Genomic DNA, 22,622 nt, shown 5'->3' on the forward strand with positions numbered 1-22,622 from the left:
TTCACAAAATTATGGACCATATTGTTTACAAAGATATAATGGAAGATGTTATGTTACCACATGCTGAATGGGAGATGCCCCTAAAATGGATTTTTCAACAGGACAATGATCCCAAACATACGCCAAAAATTGTAAAACAATGGTTCAAGGACAAGAATATCACCATAATGGAGTGGCCTGCACAAAGCCCTGACTTGAATCCCACAGAAAATTTGTGGGAAATAATTGACAATAAGATTGAGCGTGCAAATGTGAAGACCAGTGAGGAATTATTTGAACAAATCGAGAAGGCCTGGCGAGAGATTGATAAGAGAATTTTTGACTCATCAATTGAGTCTATGCTTCGAAGAATGAAAGCAGTAATTAAAAGTAAATGAGGTCCTACCAAATATTAAGTTAATTTTTGAATTTTTTTGAAAAATAATAAGTTAATTTTTGAATTTTTTTAAATTTTCAGTCGATTTTTTGAATGTATGATTCAAAAGTTTTAAGTTTTGTTAACAACATAATGAACTACATAAAAAATAATATGTTCAATTGTTTTACTAGTTTTTTTTAGTTTTTGATCAACTTTTGTTCTAAATTTGAGTTTGTCCCCCATGTTTTGTCCGATACTGAATGTGATTAAATTGCACATGAAAAAACAATCAATGCTGAATGGTTGAAAGAAGAAATTTTTGAATGTCTTCGTATTTTAGCTGAATATGAATTTAATGTTAGAGTTATTGTGTGTGATAACCATTCCTCTAATGTTTCTTGTTTTAAAAAATTCTTTGTGATTTGAATCAACAAGCCGAAGATTTGTTTTTTATTTACGATCTAAAAAAAATTTACCTTTGTTTTGATGTTGCACATCTTATTAAAAATATCAGAAATAATTTGTTTAATTGCAAAAGATTTTTATTTCCAGATTTTAAGTTTAATGAATTTAAAGATCCTATAATATTTAAAAACTTTGGCATATAAAATTTGCTTAATGGTCACACATGAGCAGTGAACACCTGAGGGAAGAAATGAAGTACATTAGAATAAAGGAGAATTATTTTTTGAATAAAGCATATTTTGACAGTTGTCAAGACGAAAATAAAGATTAATAGAGGAATATTTAAAAATATAAGACAGACAATGCACCCAAACAGTACTTAAAATAATAAAAAAAATTATTTTATAAGCACTAATATGGACGAAGATATACAACAAATATATCACCAAACAAAAACTTATAAAACAAAAATTGATTACAAAATAAAAAGTATGCATACAACTATGTAAGGCCTCAGAATGGAAAAAAAAACAACATTAATGCTGATGTGTAAACATAATTTGTATAGTGATTAAGTAATAAACATCTCCTATTATTACAGGCGTTTCGATGAGGATCAGCACTAATAACTAGTTTATCCTGTCAGACAAACATCATCGCCACTTATGTTTTACCCCGCGACTTACGCCTAATCCATACTGCAGTAAAAAAGAACTCACTACAAATAGCCAAAGCCCAACCATACCCTAATTTGTAAAACACTAATATTTTTTTCATGATATGATATAAAAAGTGTAGATCTACTATACAATTTAAATAAAAATAATTATATAAATCACTTACCATACCACCAGTAGAAAAAACTAAGCACAATAAATTAAAATTCTAATAAAAACACCAGAACAAAACTAAAGCAACTAAAGTAAAACAGAAAATACTAATAAATTTCCCCCTAAGACAATTTAAACCAAATAGGTACTTCCAGCATAAATAAACCAAAAACAATCGAATGGCAATAGATTGTTTTTGGTTTATTTATGCTTTTTTATGTTTATTTACAAGGATATCATCGTTGGTTTCTAGTACATGAGATTGAAGGAGTTTAAGGAAATGTATGTCTTTAAAATATGCTGGTAATTGTTCAGCAACTGGCTGAATTAATTCTGTGATAAAGAACGATAAGCCACAACCAGAAACAATTGGTCTTAAAGGAATGCCTTTTTGATAAATTTTGGGAAGGCAATAAAACAGGGGTGTACAAAAGGGTGTTTTTGGACGTAGGAACTCTGATGTTTTTTTATTAATTATATGATGAAGAAATATATAGTCAATAAGATTGTTAACATCTCTCGCTATACTTTTTGTTGGATCTTCTGAGAGTAGTTTATATGTGTTTTCATCTGATAAAAGTAGAGAGATCTTTTCTTCATAGTCAGTTTTGTCTAAAATACAAATACCCCCTCCTTTATTGGCCTTTTTTATGGTAATTGTGGGATTAAACATAAGGGAGTTTTATGCATGAATAAGTTTAGGAGTTAAACTTTTTTCATCTTTCGGTAGTTGTGAGAAAACAAGTGCGGTTATGTCACATTCTACCAAGTTAAGATAACTTATAATAGTTTTGTTTTTCGTCATAGGGGGAGACCAATTTGATTTTTTATGAAATGGATGCCTCGTTATCTCTTCGGTCCCAAAATAGAGTTGTTGGAAAAGGGTTGTTTCGAATTTTATCAAAAGCTGTTATGTGAATATTAAGGGACGTATTTGTAATTGAAAGAACAAAATTTAATCCTAAACTTAAAAGCTCTTTTTCATCGACTGTTTGAACATGTTTTGATATGTTGGTAACTAATTTATTGTTAAATTGATGTGAGAAATTTGACTTAGCCTGAATGATTTCTTTATTATACTGCCTCATGTTGCTATGTGGTGCTGACAAAAACAATTTAGCCAGACTAAAGAGGTGCAAAATTTCTTTTTTCGATAGATGGAGTAAACAGTTTTCTTTGTTGATCCTAGCGAATTATTTTATCAAAGATGCCTGTAATAAAAGAAATTTACACAATTTTAATATAAGTTAATACATGCTCGTACAATGAACTTATAAATAATTTAACATTTTTTCATGATAAAAAATTTGAGACCATATCTATATTGAAATTTCAAAAAGTAATGTTTTCTCTACGGTCCGAACTATGCGCTATTTTGAGACCATAACAAAACAACGAAAAGTAATACATCAACAAAACATGTCGAAAGCCGCTAGTTTATAAGAATCGCTCTTATATATATTTATATGAATCCTAAAATGAATAATTAATCACACATGATAACCACATATACATAACATACAAATCTACTATAATTGTATGTGGGGGAGAAATTAAATGGAGCACCTTCCACAATATTTATGAAAAAGACCTTGCTCTTGATGCTGGTTTGCATAAAGCACCAAAAATAACAATGAAAGTATTACATCCTTGCAATTTTAAACAAAATGTTTCTTTAGTAGTTGCAATTTTCAATGAAACTACATCTGCAGCAATTCACTCATATTTTCCTGATCTTAAAAGTAGTGCAGATTTTTTAGCATTACTTAACAAGTGGTGGGTTTTATCAAATTCTAAATGCAAGTATTCAACATGTAATATTTTAGGTAATACAGTCGCTTCTGGAGATAAAAACCTGAATTTCTTAGGGAAATGGCACATTGGATTGAAACTTGGCAATCACAAAAGATACCAAACTTTTACATCTGCTTGGCAAATCACAAAAGATACTAAAAGTTTACTTTAAGTATTCACACAGCTGCAGCACTAATAAGAAAACTTAATAGCCATGCCTCATTAATTGAGGACTTACTTAATGATGGATATCATTTTGTTTTAACAGGGAGATTTCAAAGTGACCCATTAGAAAGGAGATTTGTAAAATATAGACAAATAAGCGGTGGAAGATTTTTGTTGGGTTTAAAAGATGTCACTATTTCTGAAAAAATATTAAAAATCAAAAGTTAAAGAAATCTATTAATTTTGATGATAGTTTGAAAGTGCCTTCTCAAGTCAGAAAATAATTTAACAGATTTGAAAAACTTTCTTCTTGATATTGATAAAGCTCAGTCTAAAAATCATAACACTTGCACCAGAAAGTAGGGAAGTAGGTGCTCATATTGCTGGATGTAGAGCAAAGAAACTAAAAAAACATTTTGGTACATGTAAAAAATTTTTATGTTGTGTCAATATTGACGAAAGCAATCCTGATCATACTTATCTAACAATTATTTCTTGGGGTAGTCTCGCTATTCCTTTACCATCACTTTTGGTTTATGTTTGCACATCCATTGCTATGATTGACTAATCTTATAACAAAATAAAGAAATTTAATTTACATGCTTTAGAGCTTTAACAACAACAACAACAACAACAACAACAACAACAACAACAACAACAACAACAACAACAACAAGCAAGAGTATTTGTTAAACTACTTATATGACTCTTTTCAGACTTTTTCTAGTCCCATACATGAGAAAACTGCAATAAAACTTGCTGGAAGGATCGTTACCAACATTTAACTGTCATCTTTACTGACTATCAACATCTTTACTAACTGTCAACTTCTCCACTTTTAACTGTCATCAAAGCCATTTTTATTTTCTGAAAACAGTTTATTAAACGCAGAAACATTACTTGCATGATTATCACACACAAAAGCTCTCACATTAAAACCACTATTAAAAGAAAAATTTTAAATTTCAATAATCTTATTTTTTAAATATCAATTTTTACAAGAAAAACAGCTTTTTTATATGTATGGAATGTTTGCTTTAAAACATTCCATAAATATAAAAATATGGAATGTTTGCTTTAAAATCATAAAGCAAACAACATTTTTGTAAAATTCACTAATACTGTTTGCATCTGTTATAGTTCTATCAGAGTATTCTACACATTTCTGTAAATACATTTCATCAAATCTTATACAAACATCTTGTGATATTTTCAAGTAATAATTTTGCAGATTTTGTTGGATCTATTTTAATAGAACTTATCCTATAATATTTTGATAACAAATTTAATGCTGCCATTATTCATTCATGCATGTTTTGAAAAGGAACTCATGGCACCCATTAAAGCTGAGGTAAACCACTTATTTTTTAAGAAAATATGCTTGTATCTAACTAAAGTAAAATTTAAAATGATTGTTTATTTTAAAATTTACAGTTTTAGTTATTTTATGCAAACTCAACATTATAGAACTAAGCCTAAAAAAGGGTCATAATTATTATGTATATATAACATTTGTAGAACTATAGAACTGTTTTGTTTTTTATTTTAAAAACTAAAAAAACGGACTTCATCTTCCCACGCGCCAAAACCAAGTACTTTATAAGAAGAAAGATTTAATGAGAACATGATTAAAAATCCCAATTTTATATTCAAAATTAAATATTTTATTAAGATTATTTTATATTAAAAAAAGAAAAATTTAAAAATACCCAATATCAAGATATTAGGCATAATTGTGGGTTTACAACTATTTCACCACTCCCCTATTTAAAACATTCTTAACTGCATGCGCAAAATGGGTTGATTTAAGGAAACCATCTAAATAATATCATACTCAGTATAATATTTTATGAACCAACTGAGACAAATTTAAAAATGCATAATGATGATGTGCGCGCTGTTAGGTTTTTAAATCAGTAATTCCTAATAAACCTTTATAAATCTTTAAAATATCTCTAAGTCTATCTATTATTATTATCAAAAAAATATATAATTATAGGATATACATTTATTTACAAATAGTAGGGGAGAATGGTGAGACAAGTCGATTGTGCTGCCATCTTGAGTGATGAATTCAAACTGAAATTTTAGTTGCATGTATTAGCCATTAAAGGCTCATAATTAGATGTTTTATCACTGCTTAACACATTTGTTGTTGCAATAAAAATAAAAGTTTGTTTTCACTACCAAAAAATAACTTTTTTAGGGCGTATTCTTTTTTTTCTACAGCTGCAGAAATTTCATGTTAAAACTGATGATCAAAATTTCTAGAGCATGTTTTCTGCTACATTTATGCATGTTTGAATGTGTTTAACTCCTAACCTATAAATATATGGTAGCGATTTTGTAAAAATTATGGTAGCAGTGTACCTTGGAGATATCTAATGATGTGTACCTTGGTGGTACCACCAAGGTATACACTTGCATGATTTTGTAAATACTACACCTTTTCAAGATGTAATTGAGGACTTGAAAGTTGTAATTAAGAAACATAAGATGTAATGTAATAATTGAGAAACGCAAGATGTAATTTAGAACATGGAAGATGTAATTAAGAAATTTAAGATGTAATTTAGAAGATGAAAGTTGTAATTAAGAAACATAAGATGTAATTTAGAATATTAAAGTTGTAAATAAGAAATTGTAAGATGTAACCGAGAAGATAAAAGTTGTAATTGAGAAAAGTTTATAATATAGATTATCAGAAAGAAGTTCTTTGTATTTTAAATTTTGTTACCTTAGTTTACCTAGTAACTTAAGGTTGGATTCTAATTTGGCCAAGATGGCCATAAGGGTTGGTTTTTAATAAATAAAAATATATTATCAATAAAATAGTGATGAAAAAGACATTTGTGGTTTTGGTGGTAACTGGAAAAAAGGTTGGTTAGAACTTTCTTTGTTTGTGAAAAATTCATTTGAGAATCAGATGAATAATAAATAAAACACAAATAATTTATTTACGAAAAAATATAAAGATTTAAATTGAATTTAAACAATGTTATTAAAAATCATTGTAATATTCAGTCAAACTCCTCAATGAAATGAAATCATTACCAAATCATTGTAATATTCAGTTAAAACATATTTATAATTGTTGTGTAATGCTTCGTAGTATGTTGAGCAGCACGTGCACAATCACCTCCTATTTTATTTATTGCCGCAGTACCAATTCTTTCCAAATACTGTATTCATTGTTCCACAAACCCAGCACTGAATACAGATGGAATGTGAATCGCATTTTTAAATTTACTTTTAATTTTAGACCAGATTTTTTCTATCAGGTTTAACATTGGACTGTAGGGTCCTAAACGTTACAACAAAGCCGGAGAATTTTTAAACATCCTTTTTAAACAAGTGTGACATGGAGCATTGTCTGTTACGACGACCAAATCCTCTAAACGATTCCCGGATGTAACCCACTGGTTAAACAAACCCAACATCCACTCATTACAAGAATCTGTTTTAAAAGATCCTCTGTAAGTTTCCATCATGACGACATTTGTTGTTGATATAGCTGCAATCAAATGTATGTTTGCACCTTTTGAAGAAGGTATTTTCATTATTGCTCTTTTTCCCCATTTGGCATGCCCTTGCCTTTTTCTACAAAAAAGGTTAAAATTTGTTTCATCCAAACAAACTATTTGATGACCATTTGTGATGTGTTCGCTAATGTTCCTAACATATTCAGCTTTTTTTGTTTGTTCTCATTACAATTGATTGTAATGAGAACAAACAAAAAAGAGAAACAATTTGGACAATTCTCACAGATTCAACATCAACTATGTATAGCAAACAGCATTCAACTAGTCCTACTTAAAGTTTTATACAAAAAAAAAAAAAAAAAAAGAAATGGTTATATTTGGGAGCACTAAAATAAAAATGACCCAAAAAAAACACAGATGAAATTTATTCTGATGAGGAAACTGATTCTGATATAGGAAACATACTAATTTTTCTTAATAGTATACTTAATCCTAAACATTATTTTATTATATTTCTCATTCACCATCAACAAGTTTTTAAAATGTTTAAAAAGTACAAGAGTAAAAAATTATTAAAATAAAAATAATTAAATTAGATATTTTTAAATGTTTTTAATATGAAGGATAATATATTTAATAATCAATTATGTTATATTGTGTTTACAATTTCAAAATCGACTTTTCATTGTTATCTTTTATTTCCCAACCTTTATTATCTCAAGATGGTATTTTTATCTTTCATGCGCATTATCATGTCTAATTTTATTATTGTTTTTTTATTTCTTTAGTTCTTGGTGTTTGTTTTTTTTCCTTTAAAATAGGTAAACAGGATGAGGGTTCTTTGTATTGGGAAAAGAGCTAAAAAAATAATAGGCTTTTTTATTCCATCATTTATTAATAGAAGATTACAATATTTACTTTCAAGGTTTTGAACATTAATTGTCACCTATTATTGTACCCAAAATAATTTATACCCAAAGCTAAATTTAATCAATTATTTTTCAACCAATTACTTAAAGTTATTGAAGTAAAGAGTCCATATAAACAGTAAGTATATTAATGGCGAGTGTGGAGTTAGCTTTATTTAATAAAGAAAGTGATGGTAACCTATTAAAAGCATTTTGTAGCATTGCATAGATGCGCAAAAATAACGATGATTTGGCTAAAAATGAATATTTTTCTTTAACTAGATATATTATATTTTCCTTTAGTTAGAAAATGAAAATTAAAACTATTATTTGAAATATCAAAAATTCTGTTGAAGTTTAATTTTATTAATTTGTATTCCTTGATATCAGTTATCACTAATAATGTAAAGCTACCCTTGATTTATAGCTGTTTTTGGCAGAATTTTTATTTCATATATCTAAAACTTTTGTTGATAATTCTTCAAGTAAATTTGATATTTTTTCTTGTTTTATACATCGGCAGAGTACACTAATTTTTTCTGATATTTTATTTTTTAAAGTTCTTTAAAAACAGAGAAACTATTTTCTGCTTGTAGTGACATATACAGGCTGATTTTGACACTGGTATACCGTTTGGCTGCCCAAATCTCATCTTAAACTCAACAATTTTATCTTAACAGCAAGTTTGTCATAAAACAAATCAAAGTAAAAAGATTCTTTATTTCTTATTGTCTATCTGTTTTGTATCATTATATCACATAACTATAAAATTGTTTATTGTTAATGTCTGTGCTTATATAGCAATAAAGGCAACTTTTTAATAAGATTTAATGTTAATTGTTGAAATGTATTTTATATGTCAATAAAATTGTTTGACTGGAATTCACATGGATAGAGTACGGGATATGTTACGATATAATAACGACGCTGATAAACTTAAATAAGTGAACAATAAGTTTGAAAAAAAAAATCTTAACATTTGAATGAATTGGTGACCTTGCTATGCTATAAACCTAATAGGTTTTATTAACATAATATGGGTCGTATTATACTTATAATAATATAATACTTCAGACTCATAAAATACAGGTCTTGGTAAGTCTGTTCTACACAGACCATTTCTTCCTTACTTCAATATTTTTAGTAAGTGGTAGAAAAACTATACATATTGTATACCTTTTAAAGTTATGAATAAAAAAATAATTTATAACATAATTAACTTTAAACGCTTTTAAAGTTTTTTAAACGGTTCTTTTACGGTTCGGATATTAATACCCAAAGCGGGTATTCTATATATTTAAAAAACCCGCTTGAGATGTGTTAATTCATTACAATAGATATAAAATGTTTAAAAACATTTGGAATAAGAATTAAAAGTACATTGAATAATGAACTTACCATGAACCATATAATAGAAGTCATGGTAAAACTATTTCACCTTTCCAATACTTATTCTTTATATATAGTTATATTATAGTTGTTTTATTTCAACTTTTTAGTTAAAAAATGGTAAAAAAAAAAAAATCAGTCAAATCTTTGTTTTAAGTTAACGAATTAATATTTTATAACTTCTTGTAAAATTGTAAACTTCTAAAAAAAAAAAAAAAAGCTGGCAGAGTCTATAAATTTTTATCTTTATTAAGTTCTATTATGTTTTTATTAAATTTTCTTTCAGACCACCTGCAGCTTATTAGTACCCTCCCCTAATTAATTAATTTTGAAGAAAATAAAAGTTTGAAAATAAAATCTTTTTTCCTATGAGAAAAAGTCTTCTTAATGCGCAGACTTAACTAGTTACTTAAGCATATTAAAAAGTAATCTTTATTTTGACATACATACATCAATAAAAATTTTTTTTTTTTTTTTTGAATTTTGATTTGAAAAAAAAAATAATATATTTGTACAAGCAAGAGGATTTGAACCCTCACTTTTTTACTTCAGAAGCACAGCAACCAAACAACTTTGGCCACTAAGACACACTAATCTGCCAATTTTAATACTATTTAATAAACAAAAGGCAGAATAACTTTATTAGAATATATTATATATTATAGCAAATAAATGGTATAAAACAAAATTAAGGTGATTTTGCCCCAAAGCAATTTTTAATTAAAAGTAGAACTTTATAAAAGTAAAAATATCTACAGAACTTTAAAAATGTTTCATTTTAAAAAATGAAAAATGAATAAAAAAAAATTTACTGTTCTATGCTACACAATATATAGTACAAAGGTAATCTAAATGCAAGGCATACACCCATAGTTTTGTTGTAAAAGTTAAATTTTGTTATTGCAACCACTTATACCAGTATTTTGTTATCATAATTAGGATAACAAAATCTCTGGAAAAAAAAAACTAATGAAAAATTGTTGTTCATTTTAGAGAACTACAGGAAATGCACCTTTAAAGATGCTGAGCAAAGGATTTGCTAGAAGAACTACAAGTTCCTGTATGTATACTTGACAAGTATTTTTATATCTCAGTTTTCAACAATATATTAATTACTTATTTTAAAATGATTTCTTACTTTGTTTTAAAAAAGTGTTTCAATAAACCTAAAACTATTAAAGTTAAAAGTTTTAAACTAATATAAAGTATGAATTCCTTCTAATTAAAAATATTTACAAAATATTTTTAATTAGAAAGAATTCATACTTTATATTAGTTTTTCATTTTATTTTATTTTTTTTCTATTTTTCATATTTTATTTGAAAGGATTTAATATTATAAAAACTATTACCTTTAAATATTGTTTTTATACTTTTTTGACTTTGACATTCTAAATTGACTATGCTACCTTACTTCAAGTCTATTGGTAAAATATAGCTTTAACTTTTTTTATTTTACTTTATTTTTTGAATTTAACTTTATGAATCCTTTGCTAACATTTTTACCTAAAAACTTGGCTTAACTGAGGTAAAAATTTTGTTTTCATTCAAAGTAATTTTTTTATTTCAACTTTATTTTCTGGTTACATAACAAATGTAACCAGAAAATAAAGTAAAAATTAAAAACTAATAGTTTGTACTTTAGGGTAGTGCAAAGCATATAGGGACACTCAAGAAATGGTTGTTAACTAATATATATAACTAATAAAAAGTTTTTTAGTACATTTCATAACATTCAATGACTACAATGACAAGAATAATTGTAATAAATGATGAAACTAAAGTAAAAAACTTTCATAACTTTTTCATATTTTGCAAGTGGGTTGGACAGAATGGAGCATTATAACTGATATTTGCTCTTTCATTCAAGTTTTAAAAATAAAAAAATTTAAACATCAGAAATTAAATCCTGAAAACAAACTATTTACTCTTATAAACTACTTGTACGCACACCCCAAAAAAAAAAGGAATATAAAATATATTTTTATTTAACAATAAATAAAATAATTTATTGTCAAATAACCAAGATCAAAAATTTTTTATTGATATTGCTTTTTTTAATAAGGAAAATATGCCTTGCTGCCCCGATATGTCCAGCTTTACGTTAATTTATTGGTAATTTGTGCAATTATTTATTGTCTTTGTAATTAGTGTCATTTCTTTTTTGATTTTGATTTCGATTTTGACAATATTTTCTCCATTAATGAGTGTATACTAGTATACTATTTAAAAACTTGTAAAATCTAGTCAATTTATAAAATGATTTGAATGTAGTATTTACTATTGATATTTCTTTAAGTGTAAATAGTTCGAAGGAAAATGTAATTATGGTTAGTGTGTATAACATCATTTGACTTATTTACTAAGCTATTGAGCATTTTTTGATATTACAATCAAATATAGGTCCTGAAAGTGGGTCATATATTAATTAGGATCAGGATCTGAGTCCTTTATCAATTATTAATTATTACAAGATTAATATTAGCCCAGATAAAATTTGTGCTCTAATATTTGAAGATTCAAGAGAATTGAACTAGTACAAGTACAACTAAAAGTACACTTAAAAGCAAGTAGACAATGAAAATTAAAACCTAAATTAGCCGACTCAAGGCCAAATTTAAGTGTAGCCACCAGAAAAGTTTATGATTTAGTGAATGATTACTTATTCATTACCATTATCATACCATTACTCACCTACTCTGGATCAATTCAACTAACCTATGCCAAAATGTGGGTGCAAAAACTGCTTTTCTTTGAAAAAAGAGTATGCAAAACTATTGCATTACATCTTATTATTCCAAAAATAGAAATAGGTCTGGAAAGAAGCTTATATACTTTTTAGAAATGTTTAGACAGTGTCGTGTACAAAAATTTACAGAAATACTTTATATTAATCGTAACAGCATCTGAAAATAAATTTAAAAATACCAAAAAATGAAATAAGCATTTTTAAAAAAACCATCTTTTTAATGGTGCTTCTTTGTACAATAAACTCCCAATATTTAGACAACCAAAAGATTAGACAATCAAAAGATTTCAGTTTATATAAAAAAACTTCATTATTAGATGAACTTAATTTAACTAAAGTTTTATTATCTTGTATAATTATTTTAATTGGTATTAATATTTTTATAATAAATAGTTCTCAACTATTGTTTGCTCTTTTCATAGTTTTTATTAATTATATAAGAGTAATTATTATAAGAGTAAATTTTAACTTAAACTTGGTCAAACTTGGGTTCTTACTTGAATTAATTAAATTAAAATGTAAATTAATTTAATAATTTCAGTATTCAAATTCATTTCAATTTTTGTAATTTTTCTTTAAACCATAAATCAATAATTCTCACCATTTTTAAATACTTTACTCGCTTGTATGTCAAACGCTATCATTTCATATCTAAAAAAAAAATTTTTATTTATAAGTTACTTAGATGTTGCTAGCTAACTGAATAATTCTTAAATGATTCAAGCTCTACTAATATTCATTGCTCATATGGCGCCAGTTGGGCAGTTCTAAGTTCAAAGCTCTATTGTAAAGCTAAGTAATATAGAAGACATATTTTGGTCAAAAATAAAGAATTTTCATGTAGTTGAGCAATGGTCATGGAAAATTTGCAGTTTTTGCGATGGGAATGAAAGTCTAAATACATATACTTTACCTCTAAAATCATATTTTTGGTTTGGTATTATTACTGAGTATTTTCCAATTCAATTATTTGAAAAAACGAACCCAAAAAAATCAACAAAAAAGAAACATTTAGACAAATAAATTTCTAGTCATTGGCATTTCTTAAAATTGATGATGTTTGTTAAACCAATTGCCAGGCTCATTTGTTATCTTGCTAGAAATTTTTTCAGGTTATTATTAATTTGTCGCCACAAAAATAAATTTCTATTAAGCAATCACAAACCTGAAAACAAAATGCGCTTGTAACAAATAGATACACGCGCATGTAACAATAGTTTTTTTCTGTATAGTTTTACGTAACTATTTCTAATTGTATATAATTTTTTATGGAAATACAAAATATATTTATAGGAAACTTAAAATTGTGAAAATCACATAGTTTTATTTTCTAATATATTATAGCTCTGACTCAGTTCATCAAGCACTTTCTTGATAGTATATACATTTCAAAAAAGCGTCACTACATATATATATATAAAAATATGTAAATATATATATATATATATGTATATAAATTAGTAAAAACACATATCTAAATATTTTCTGTCTGTTTAACCCCAGCAGTTTCATCAGGATGAACCTGATAAACCTGCTGAAGGTGAAACAGACTATAGGAGATATTTAGATAAGTGTTTTTACTAACTTATTTTTGGTCTGTTCTATAAGTAAATTAAGCACTCTATTTTTATAATACACTATATATATATATATATATATATATATATATATATATATATATATACATATATATATATATACATACATACATACATACATACATACATACATACATATATACTTATTTATATATATATATATATATATATATATATATATATATATATATATATATATATATATATATATATATATATATATATATATACACACACAGAGTAAATCCCCTTCCCCTTTGGGGTCTCCTCCTCCTGCTCTTCCAAAGAAGGTGATGATGGATCATCAGGAAGAGTTCCTATAATCAGGAAGAGTTCCTATAATGAACTCTTCCTGATGATCCAGCAATGGTGAAACTTGAAGTAGAAGATAAAAGTTAGATAAGTGTTTTTTACTAATTTATTATTGCTCTGTTCTTTAAGAACATTGAGCACTCTATTTGTAAAATACACTAACATAATTTACATATATATATATATATATATATATATATATATATATATATATATATATATATATATATATATATATATATATATATATATATATATATATATATATATATATATATATATATATATATATATATATTAATATTCAAAAACATTCTAAACGTTTTTAAAAACATTTTTATAAATATATATATATATATATATATATATATATATATATATATATATATATATATATATATATATATATATATATATATATATATTAGTAGTAGAAAATCACTTAACAAAAATTTTTTCCATTTAACACTGTGTTTCATCAACAAAGATTCATCAGAAATATCAATATCTTCGACACTTTCTTGTTGATGCCATGGCAAGGTCAAATTCACATTTAATAGTTTTAATATTAGATCTTGCTGATAAAGAATTTTTAGATAATGGAAATATAAGAAATGTTTTGAATAATTGGTCAGAAGACATAGTTGAAAAAATCATAGTTCATATATCCAATAAAGAAAATCGACTTTGGACAATTAAAGGACGTTCATTTCTGATGAATCTTTGTTGATGAAACACAGTGTTAAATGGAAAAAATTTTTGTTAAGTGATTTTCTACTACTAATATAATTGCTCTGTTCTTTTAAGAACATTGAGCACTCTATTGTGTAGAATACTTTATAAAGTTGTTTAAATAAATATATATATATATATATATATATACTTATAACTTATAGTAAAGGGCTTAGATATACAGTTTGTGGTAAAAAACAACTCTTCGCTGTTAATAAATAATTTTTTAAATGTTTTTTAAAACATTCTGAATGTTTTATTTTACCTTTTTAAAATGAAAACATTTTAAATGTTTTTCTTTTTTTTATTGTAAAACATGCGTGGAGTGTTGCTACTTCGACTATCTTATAGCCTGACTCGCAACAGAGTGTTGCTACATCAACTATCTTATAGCCTGACTTGCAACAGAGTGTTGCTACATTGACTATCTTATAGCCTGACTTGCAACGGAGTGCTGCTTCATTGACTGACAAATAGCCTGACTCGCAATGGAGTGCTGCTACATCGACTGTGGGTTTGGTTGGGGTAGGCAGTCTATCAAATGAAAATAATAAAAAAAAAAGAAAAAAAAAAAGTTTTTCCGGTCTTTAAAATGATTTTTTTTTTAAAAAAAACCTAAAGCTGACATTTTATAGTAAAAACTTAAAGAGGACTATGCAAGAGTATATATGTGTGTGTGTATATATATATATATACTTTACATTTAAAAATAAATAACTTTTTTATATTATTATATTTCTATTTCTCTTTTCAGAATTAAAAAATATAATCTTTAGAGATTTTTGGTATGGATAAGTTTACAACAGAACAACGAGTGAAGATAATTGAATTTTACTTTGAAAATAGATGGTCAATTGTTGCAACACAAAGATCGTATATGTCCCATTTTAATGTTCGACACCCCCTAGTAGGCCTGCAATATTGAACCTAGTGATGCGTTTTCAAGAGCATGGCTCTGCAAGTGATAGATCTAGAAGTGGACAAGGTCATTCAGTACGTACACGTGAAAATACTGAAGCTGCAAGCTGTAGCATTGAAGAGAACCGAACCACATCCACTCGAAGGCGTTCTTAAGAACTTAGTATCTCACGGAGTTCTGCAACGCATTCAAAAGAGACTTGCACATGTACCCTTACAAGGTTCAATTAGCGCAATCTTTACAACCACCAGACTATCAAAAACAACTAAATTATGCTGTCAGGTTTCAGAGAACTGCAAGAAATGACAATGAGTTTATTCACAAGTTGATCATGGGAGACGAAGCTCAATTTTATTTGAATGGACATGTTAATAAGCAGAATACCAGATTCTAGGGCCAAATCCACGCCAAGTTCATGCGAGTCCATTGCACCTGGTTAAAGTAACAGCATGGTGTGGAGTAACATCAGATAGAGTTATTGGGCCCTTCTTCTTTGAAGATGCAAATGAAAATGCTGTGACTGTAACTGCTGAGAGATATTGAGACATGCTAGCGAATTTTGTTCAACTTCAGTTAGCAAACATGGCAGGGTATTGGTAGCAACAATATGGAGCAACTGCGCATACCGCTAGAGCCACAATGCAGTTGTTAACTGCAATATTTCAGGATCGGATAATCTCTTGTAATTCGGATTTTGAATGGCCTACACATTCTCCTGATTTGACAGCACTAGACTTTTGGCTTTAGGGATATCTTAAAGACAAAGTCTATGCAAATAAGCCCCGAACTATTCAAGTACTTAAGGAAAACATATGACAGGAAATTCTTTCTCTACAACCTCAGATGTTAAGAAGTGTCATGGAGAATAGCTTAGAAAGAGCTCAACTTTGTGAAGCAGAGAATGGAGGCTATTCAAGAGACATTACCTTTCGTAACTAAGTCAGAACTAACTTACAGCCTCTAAACTTTGTAATAAAAAAAGAATTAATTAAATACAGTCATTTAAGAAAAAGTTTCTAATTTCTAAAATGTAAAGTGACTTCTGGGCCACCTTGTATATATATATATATATATATATATATATATATATATATATATATATATATATATATATATATATATATATATATATATATAATATTAAAATATTTTAAATGAGAAAATACAACTTTATAATGGAACTTGAAGTTTCATGCCATTCGGCAATCATCAGCCATATTATTCAAATATAAAATAAAAACCGTTATAAAAATACAAATTTAGCGTTGCAACGGCATCTGACGTCAAGTGTACGTGATCCGATATTTGCTAATCGCCGGTATCAAAGTTAGAAAGTAAAAATTTTTTCCTATGTCTACAAGCAGAAACTTTTTTTATTAAGTAGTAAACCACTATCAAAATTAATAATAAAATATTTTTAAAATACATTTAAAATGTTTTAATATTATTATTTGATCTATTTTTTTCAAAAAGATATTGATCACTCTTAAACAGACAAGAGTTGTATTTCCAGCAATATACAACATTTATCAATAAATATATATATATATATATATATATATATATATATATATATATATATATATATATATATATATATATATATATATATATATATATATATATATATATATATATATATATATATATATATATATATATATATATATATATATATATATAAAACTAAATTAGAATCAATAAAAAATTATACTTACATGCTATTATTTTCATGGAAAATTCTCAACTCTGTATTGTTTTTGTAAGCACCAAACTTTCTTTGAGATCCACGATCAATAAAATCTCTGCAATTTTCACTTATTATTAAAGAACGTCCTTTAATTGTCCAAAGTCGATTTTCTTTATTGGATATATGAACTATGATTTTTTCAACTATGTCTTCTGACCAATTATTCAAAACATTTCTTATATTTCCATTATCTAAAAATTCTTTATCAGCAAGATCTAATATTAAAACTATTAAATGTGAATTTGACCTTGCCATGGCATCAACAAGAAAGTGTCGAAGATATTGATACTCATCTGGACTTACAAGGACAACTACAGATTCAGATTCAACTCCAGAAAACCCTTTACTATCAGTTACAAGAATATCATAGTTACTTTTTAGTTTTTTTGTAACTTCAACTTTATCTGCTAATTTTGGGGTGTATTTTCGTAAATGTGGTGAATAAGGTATTGACTTATATTTTCCGATAATATCTATTGCATATGCAACAGATTTAACTTCTTCCATGCTACTGCATATAACAACAGTTTTTCTTAATATGTTCAAACAAAGACACTCTAACACAACAGATAAAAACTTTGCAGTTCGCTTTTTTGTAATTTCATGAAAAGGAAAATATATTACCATTGGTTTTTCTCCTTTAATTGAGTGCCCTATAACACTTGGTTTAAAAACATAGCTTGTTTCCATAACACAGTTGGAATCTAGATCATTAATTTGAATTGCTGCATGCTTTGACACATAGTCATAATCATATTCATGAAATTCTTTACCAGTTTTATCAAAGGTCCTTTCTACTTTTTTATTTGATATGTGAGCACTATCATCATTCGGACAATAAACAAAATTATCATTCAATTTTAATTTACACATATATTCATCTTTACAATCTGTAGATGAATAGCTATTTTGAATCTGATCACTTTTTTCAAACAAATCCTTGTTATTTATTTGAGATATTTTATTCACATTTGAGTTTGGCAAGTTGCAAATCGTATTTGATTCACAAATAGAATCTTGAGAAGAATCTATTAATAACTTATTCAATCCAGTTACTCTCATTGATTTATTGAGAGCAAATACATTCATAACTAGTGCTTCATCATTAAAATAATTTTTTTGGATTAAACATTTTACTTTGTTTCTGGTCAATACTCGATATTTCTCAACACTTTCAGGTATAAAAACAACTAAGGTTTCCTTTAGTACAGATGAAAACAACTTATTTAATTGAATTGCATCTTTTTTTTTGACATAATCAGGAGACAGTTCTTCCAGTATAAAACACACTTTATTAATATTGGTGACAACCAAATACTCTAATAATTTAGGAATAGAAATGTATTCTTCCTTAATGTCTTTGATTATACACACTGTTTTCCATAACTCATACAAATTATCACAAACAACAGTAACATTTGAGCTTTTCTCTATACTGTCAACAAATTCTTTCATTTCACATTCAAAAAAAGAAAAAGGGTTACAACATATGTAAAACAAGGTTAAAGGACTTTCAGTCATTGTTGTCATACAATTTTTTACAATCTCTTTTCCAACAATGGATTTGCCTGAACCGTACCCTCCAGAGATTATTTTTTTTAGTTTCTTATCACGAATTGCAACCAGTTGCTCATAGTTAAGAACCAAGGACTTGATCTGTTTTTGAGTATTGGATTCTAATGTTGGTAAAGAATGGTTAACTTGAGCCATCAATATCATAGTTAATCCAATAAGTTTTTTAAAAAATATTGTACTATTGCTTTGAACGCTAAATTTTGTATCACAATATGCAGCAACTGATCTCCACCATCCTTCAAAATTTTCATCTTCAATATCATCCTTACATAAAAATAAAATTTTTTCTAAGTCAGAAGACTGAAAATTAAAATTGTCAGAGAAAAGAAAAAACAGTTCTTCTTTTAATTTTTTATGCTCAAATGAAGGTAAAACAACAATACCCAATATAACTAATTTATTAGCTTCAACAAAAGGACTGTTAACATTAATAAACAATATGATATCATTCAAACAGTTTTCCGATTCTAACTTGATACCATCTAATGAAGTAGCAATTCGAGCAATAAGAACAAGATTGAGTTCAGAATGAAATACTATTATTCTATCTTCATCTTTACAATTTTTAAAACTTTCAATATTACACTTTAAAAGAGATGCATGATAGCGTAAAGGATAACCAGGTAATATAGCACAAACACCAGTTTTATTTGCAGAAAACAAATGATAAAATTTATCGACAACCAAGCCAGTAAAATCTTTATCAGCTAGGATAGAATGGATACAAATGACATCATTTATCTCAGGAAAATTTCTCTCCATGTAGTTCTGTGCAAACGACTCTATTGATTCATTACAAGGTACTTTATTAAAATAAATATTGTCAGTCTTCCTCCAATCCAAAGAATTTGGTATTTTTATATTCTCATTGAACTCTTTGTTGAAAATTGGTTCAGGTGTTGCAATCATAATACTATTGTAAAATAATTCATAGTTGTAATTACCTGAAAAAAAAAACAAAAAAAATGAAATTCAAAGCAAAAAAAAAGAACACAAATTCTTAATATAACCTTAAATTTAATCGACAATTTTTTATTAAAAATTATATTTTTTATTAAACATATATACTTTTATATATAACTTATACAATTTTATATATATATATATACATACATATATATATACACACACATATATATATATGCATACACATATATATACATATATATATATTTTTACATATATATATGTGTATATATATATATATAAATATATATATAATTAGTAAAAAACACTTATCTAACTTTTATCTTCGACTGGAAGTTTCACCATTGCTTGATCATCAGGAAGAGTTACTAAATCTCAAAAAAAATTCAATTTATAGAAAAAAATATTTTACAGGAAGTTATAAATTATTATAAAAAAATTTTAATTACTATTTTTTTTTTTTTTCTTTTTTCTTTTTTTTTTTTTCTTTTTTTTTTTTGTTAACGGGAAGTTACAGAAAGTAATTATAAAATAATTTTCTTTGGAATGGGGATAGTTTAATTTGGTCATTTGTTTTTATAATTTTTTAAGAGGTATTTATTTTCGTGCCTACATTTAGAAATTAATTCAGATTTTTTATTTAATAAATTTTCTTGATTTAAATGAGTAATTATTTCAAATTTTTCTTGCAAACATAGCATACATTTTTTGGAAATGTTATTATAGGCAGGGGCAGATTTAAGAATAGACCATTTAAATTAAAATTTTTATTTTTTTCTTTTAAATCCTAAATATATTTTGACAGCATAGTCTCTTTTGAATATTTTTTGTGTTTAAACGATTGTTTGTGGTTGGCATAACGTTTTTTCCATTCCCCCTCGGTTAAGCCAATATATTGTTTATCAGGGTTGTTTTGTGAGGAAACAATGCACTTGTAAATTACATTTTTCGAAAGGCATTTTCCATTTAGAGGGCAATCTATTTTTTGTTTACAATTACAATAATCAGTGTTTTTTTCTTTTATATGTTCATTTTTATTAATTAACGCGTAGTTGTGGCCTTTTATAATTATATATATATTTATAAATATATATATTTATGTATATATATATAAAAATGTATATGTATGTATATATATATGTATGTATATATATATATATATATATATATATATATATATATATATACATACACACTATGGAAATGAGTTATATATATAATATATATATATATATATATATGTGTGTATATATATATATATGTATATATATATATATATATATATATATATATATATATATAAATATATATATATATATATATATATATATATATATATATATATATATATATATATATATATATATATATATATATACACACTATGGTAAGAGTTCAAACCCTGATATCTGCTGCTAAACTTGTTTCCTCAAACAGCAGTCTTGTTTTCAACACTGGGTTGTTTATATTGTTACTATGGCTGCATTAACATTTTTTGTATCATTCAAACCCACATTTGAATGATACAAAAAATCAAAAAGCTAAACTTAACTAAAGCTAAAAATAGAATTTCCAAATTTTCTCTAAGTACAATTAGTTTAGCTACATACAATATAATAAAAAAAATTTACAATAAAGAAATAACTAATTTGTTTTTATTATTGTCTTATTTCAATTTTACCAATTCTATCCGAAATATGGAAAAAGCTGTTCATTATTAGCAACATAATTAATTCTGTAAAAACCTTATAAATATGTAAAATGTAAATTGGATCCCAAAAAAAAATTAATTAAGGATAGTTAGAGAAAAGCATGTAGTCTATTAAAATTGCTGAATAATTTAAAAATTTTCCTTCCTACAAAGAGCTATCATTTTATAACAATAAATCTAAAATCAACCTAACTAAGTTCAATCGAATAAAGAGGAAAGGAAATAATTAGTAGCCATCACAAACTTCAGAAAATTGAAAAAATCATTAAAAGATAACTTTTTTTTTTCCAACATCTTTATTTTCAACAAGGCTGCAAGCAACCACTATTAGAATTTGAAGTTACAGAAAAAGAAAAGATAAAGCTTATTGAGCAAGATAACAATCAGCAGACGACTTAAAAGATTGCAAAATATATGAATCAGGAAAACAAGATGAAAGGAGCGAACTCCAAATAACTGATGTTCGAGGAAAAAAAATAAACGAATAAGAATTTTTGGAGAACAAAAAGTGCTTATTTATGAAAAAAGTATTAAAACTTTATAAAAATTTTGCTTATTTCTTTGAAACCATTCAACATCAGAAATGTATCAGACATGGCTTAATGATAACTCTGAAAATAAAACTGACATAAAATGACAATAAAACTCTTTTTTTTCTGTGCAGGAGCAAAACTTTTCATAAGTTACCAATCAGACGTTTGAGATGAAATCATTATTTAAATATAAATTAAACTATTTTTAGAAAATTTAATTTTTGCGATGAATTTTGATCTATTTTAAGACACTGCAAAAAAAAATTTTTTTTACTTCTTCCCACATTTGGGACAGTCGGTTTGATGTATATAAAATACACACTTTATACTAATGCTAAATGCACTTTATACTAATGATCTCTTTATACTAATGCTAAACTTAATAGTTTTAGTAGTAGTAAAAGTAGTAGTAGTAGTAGAACATTACCCCTATAGAACATTAATATAGTTTTTTACTAAATGAGAATTTTATAGATGAATTTTAGT

The 22,622-nt window shown here is 26.2% G+C and overlaps 1 protein-coding gene across 3 annotated transcripts in view; it reads right to left on the minus strand.

Annotated features, from left to right (window-relative positions):
* The window catches only part of LOC136085742 (uncharacterized), an 81,123-nt gene that overhangs the window by 14,545 nt on the left and 43,956 nt on the right, over positions 1 to 22,622 (minus strand). For all 3 annotated transcript variants that reach the window (XM_065807111.1, XM_065807112.1, XM_065807113.1), the window contains 2 exons: positions 17,359 to 19,909; positions 12,681 to 12,730 (listed from right to left, as the gene is read on the minus strand). In XM_065807111.1, coding sequence (XP_065663183.1) covers positions 12,681 to 12,730; positions 17,359 to 19,909 — 2,601 coding nt within the window. The remainder of the gene's footprint in view (positions 1 to 12,680; positions 12,731 to 17,358; positions 19,910 to 22,622) is intronic.

Source organism: Hydra vulgaris, chromosome 10 (genome assembly GCF_038396675.1).
Source record: "Hydra vulgaris chromosome 10, alternate assembly HydraT2T_AEP".
Taxonomy (NCBI): Eukaryota; Metazoa; Cnidaria; class Hydrozoa; order Anthoathecata; family Hydridae; genus Hydra; species Hydra vulgaris.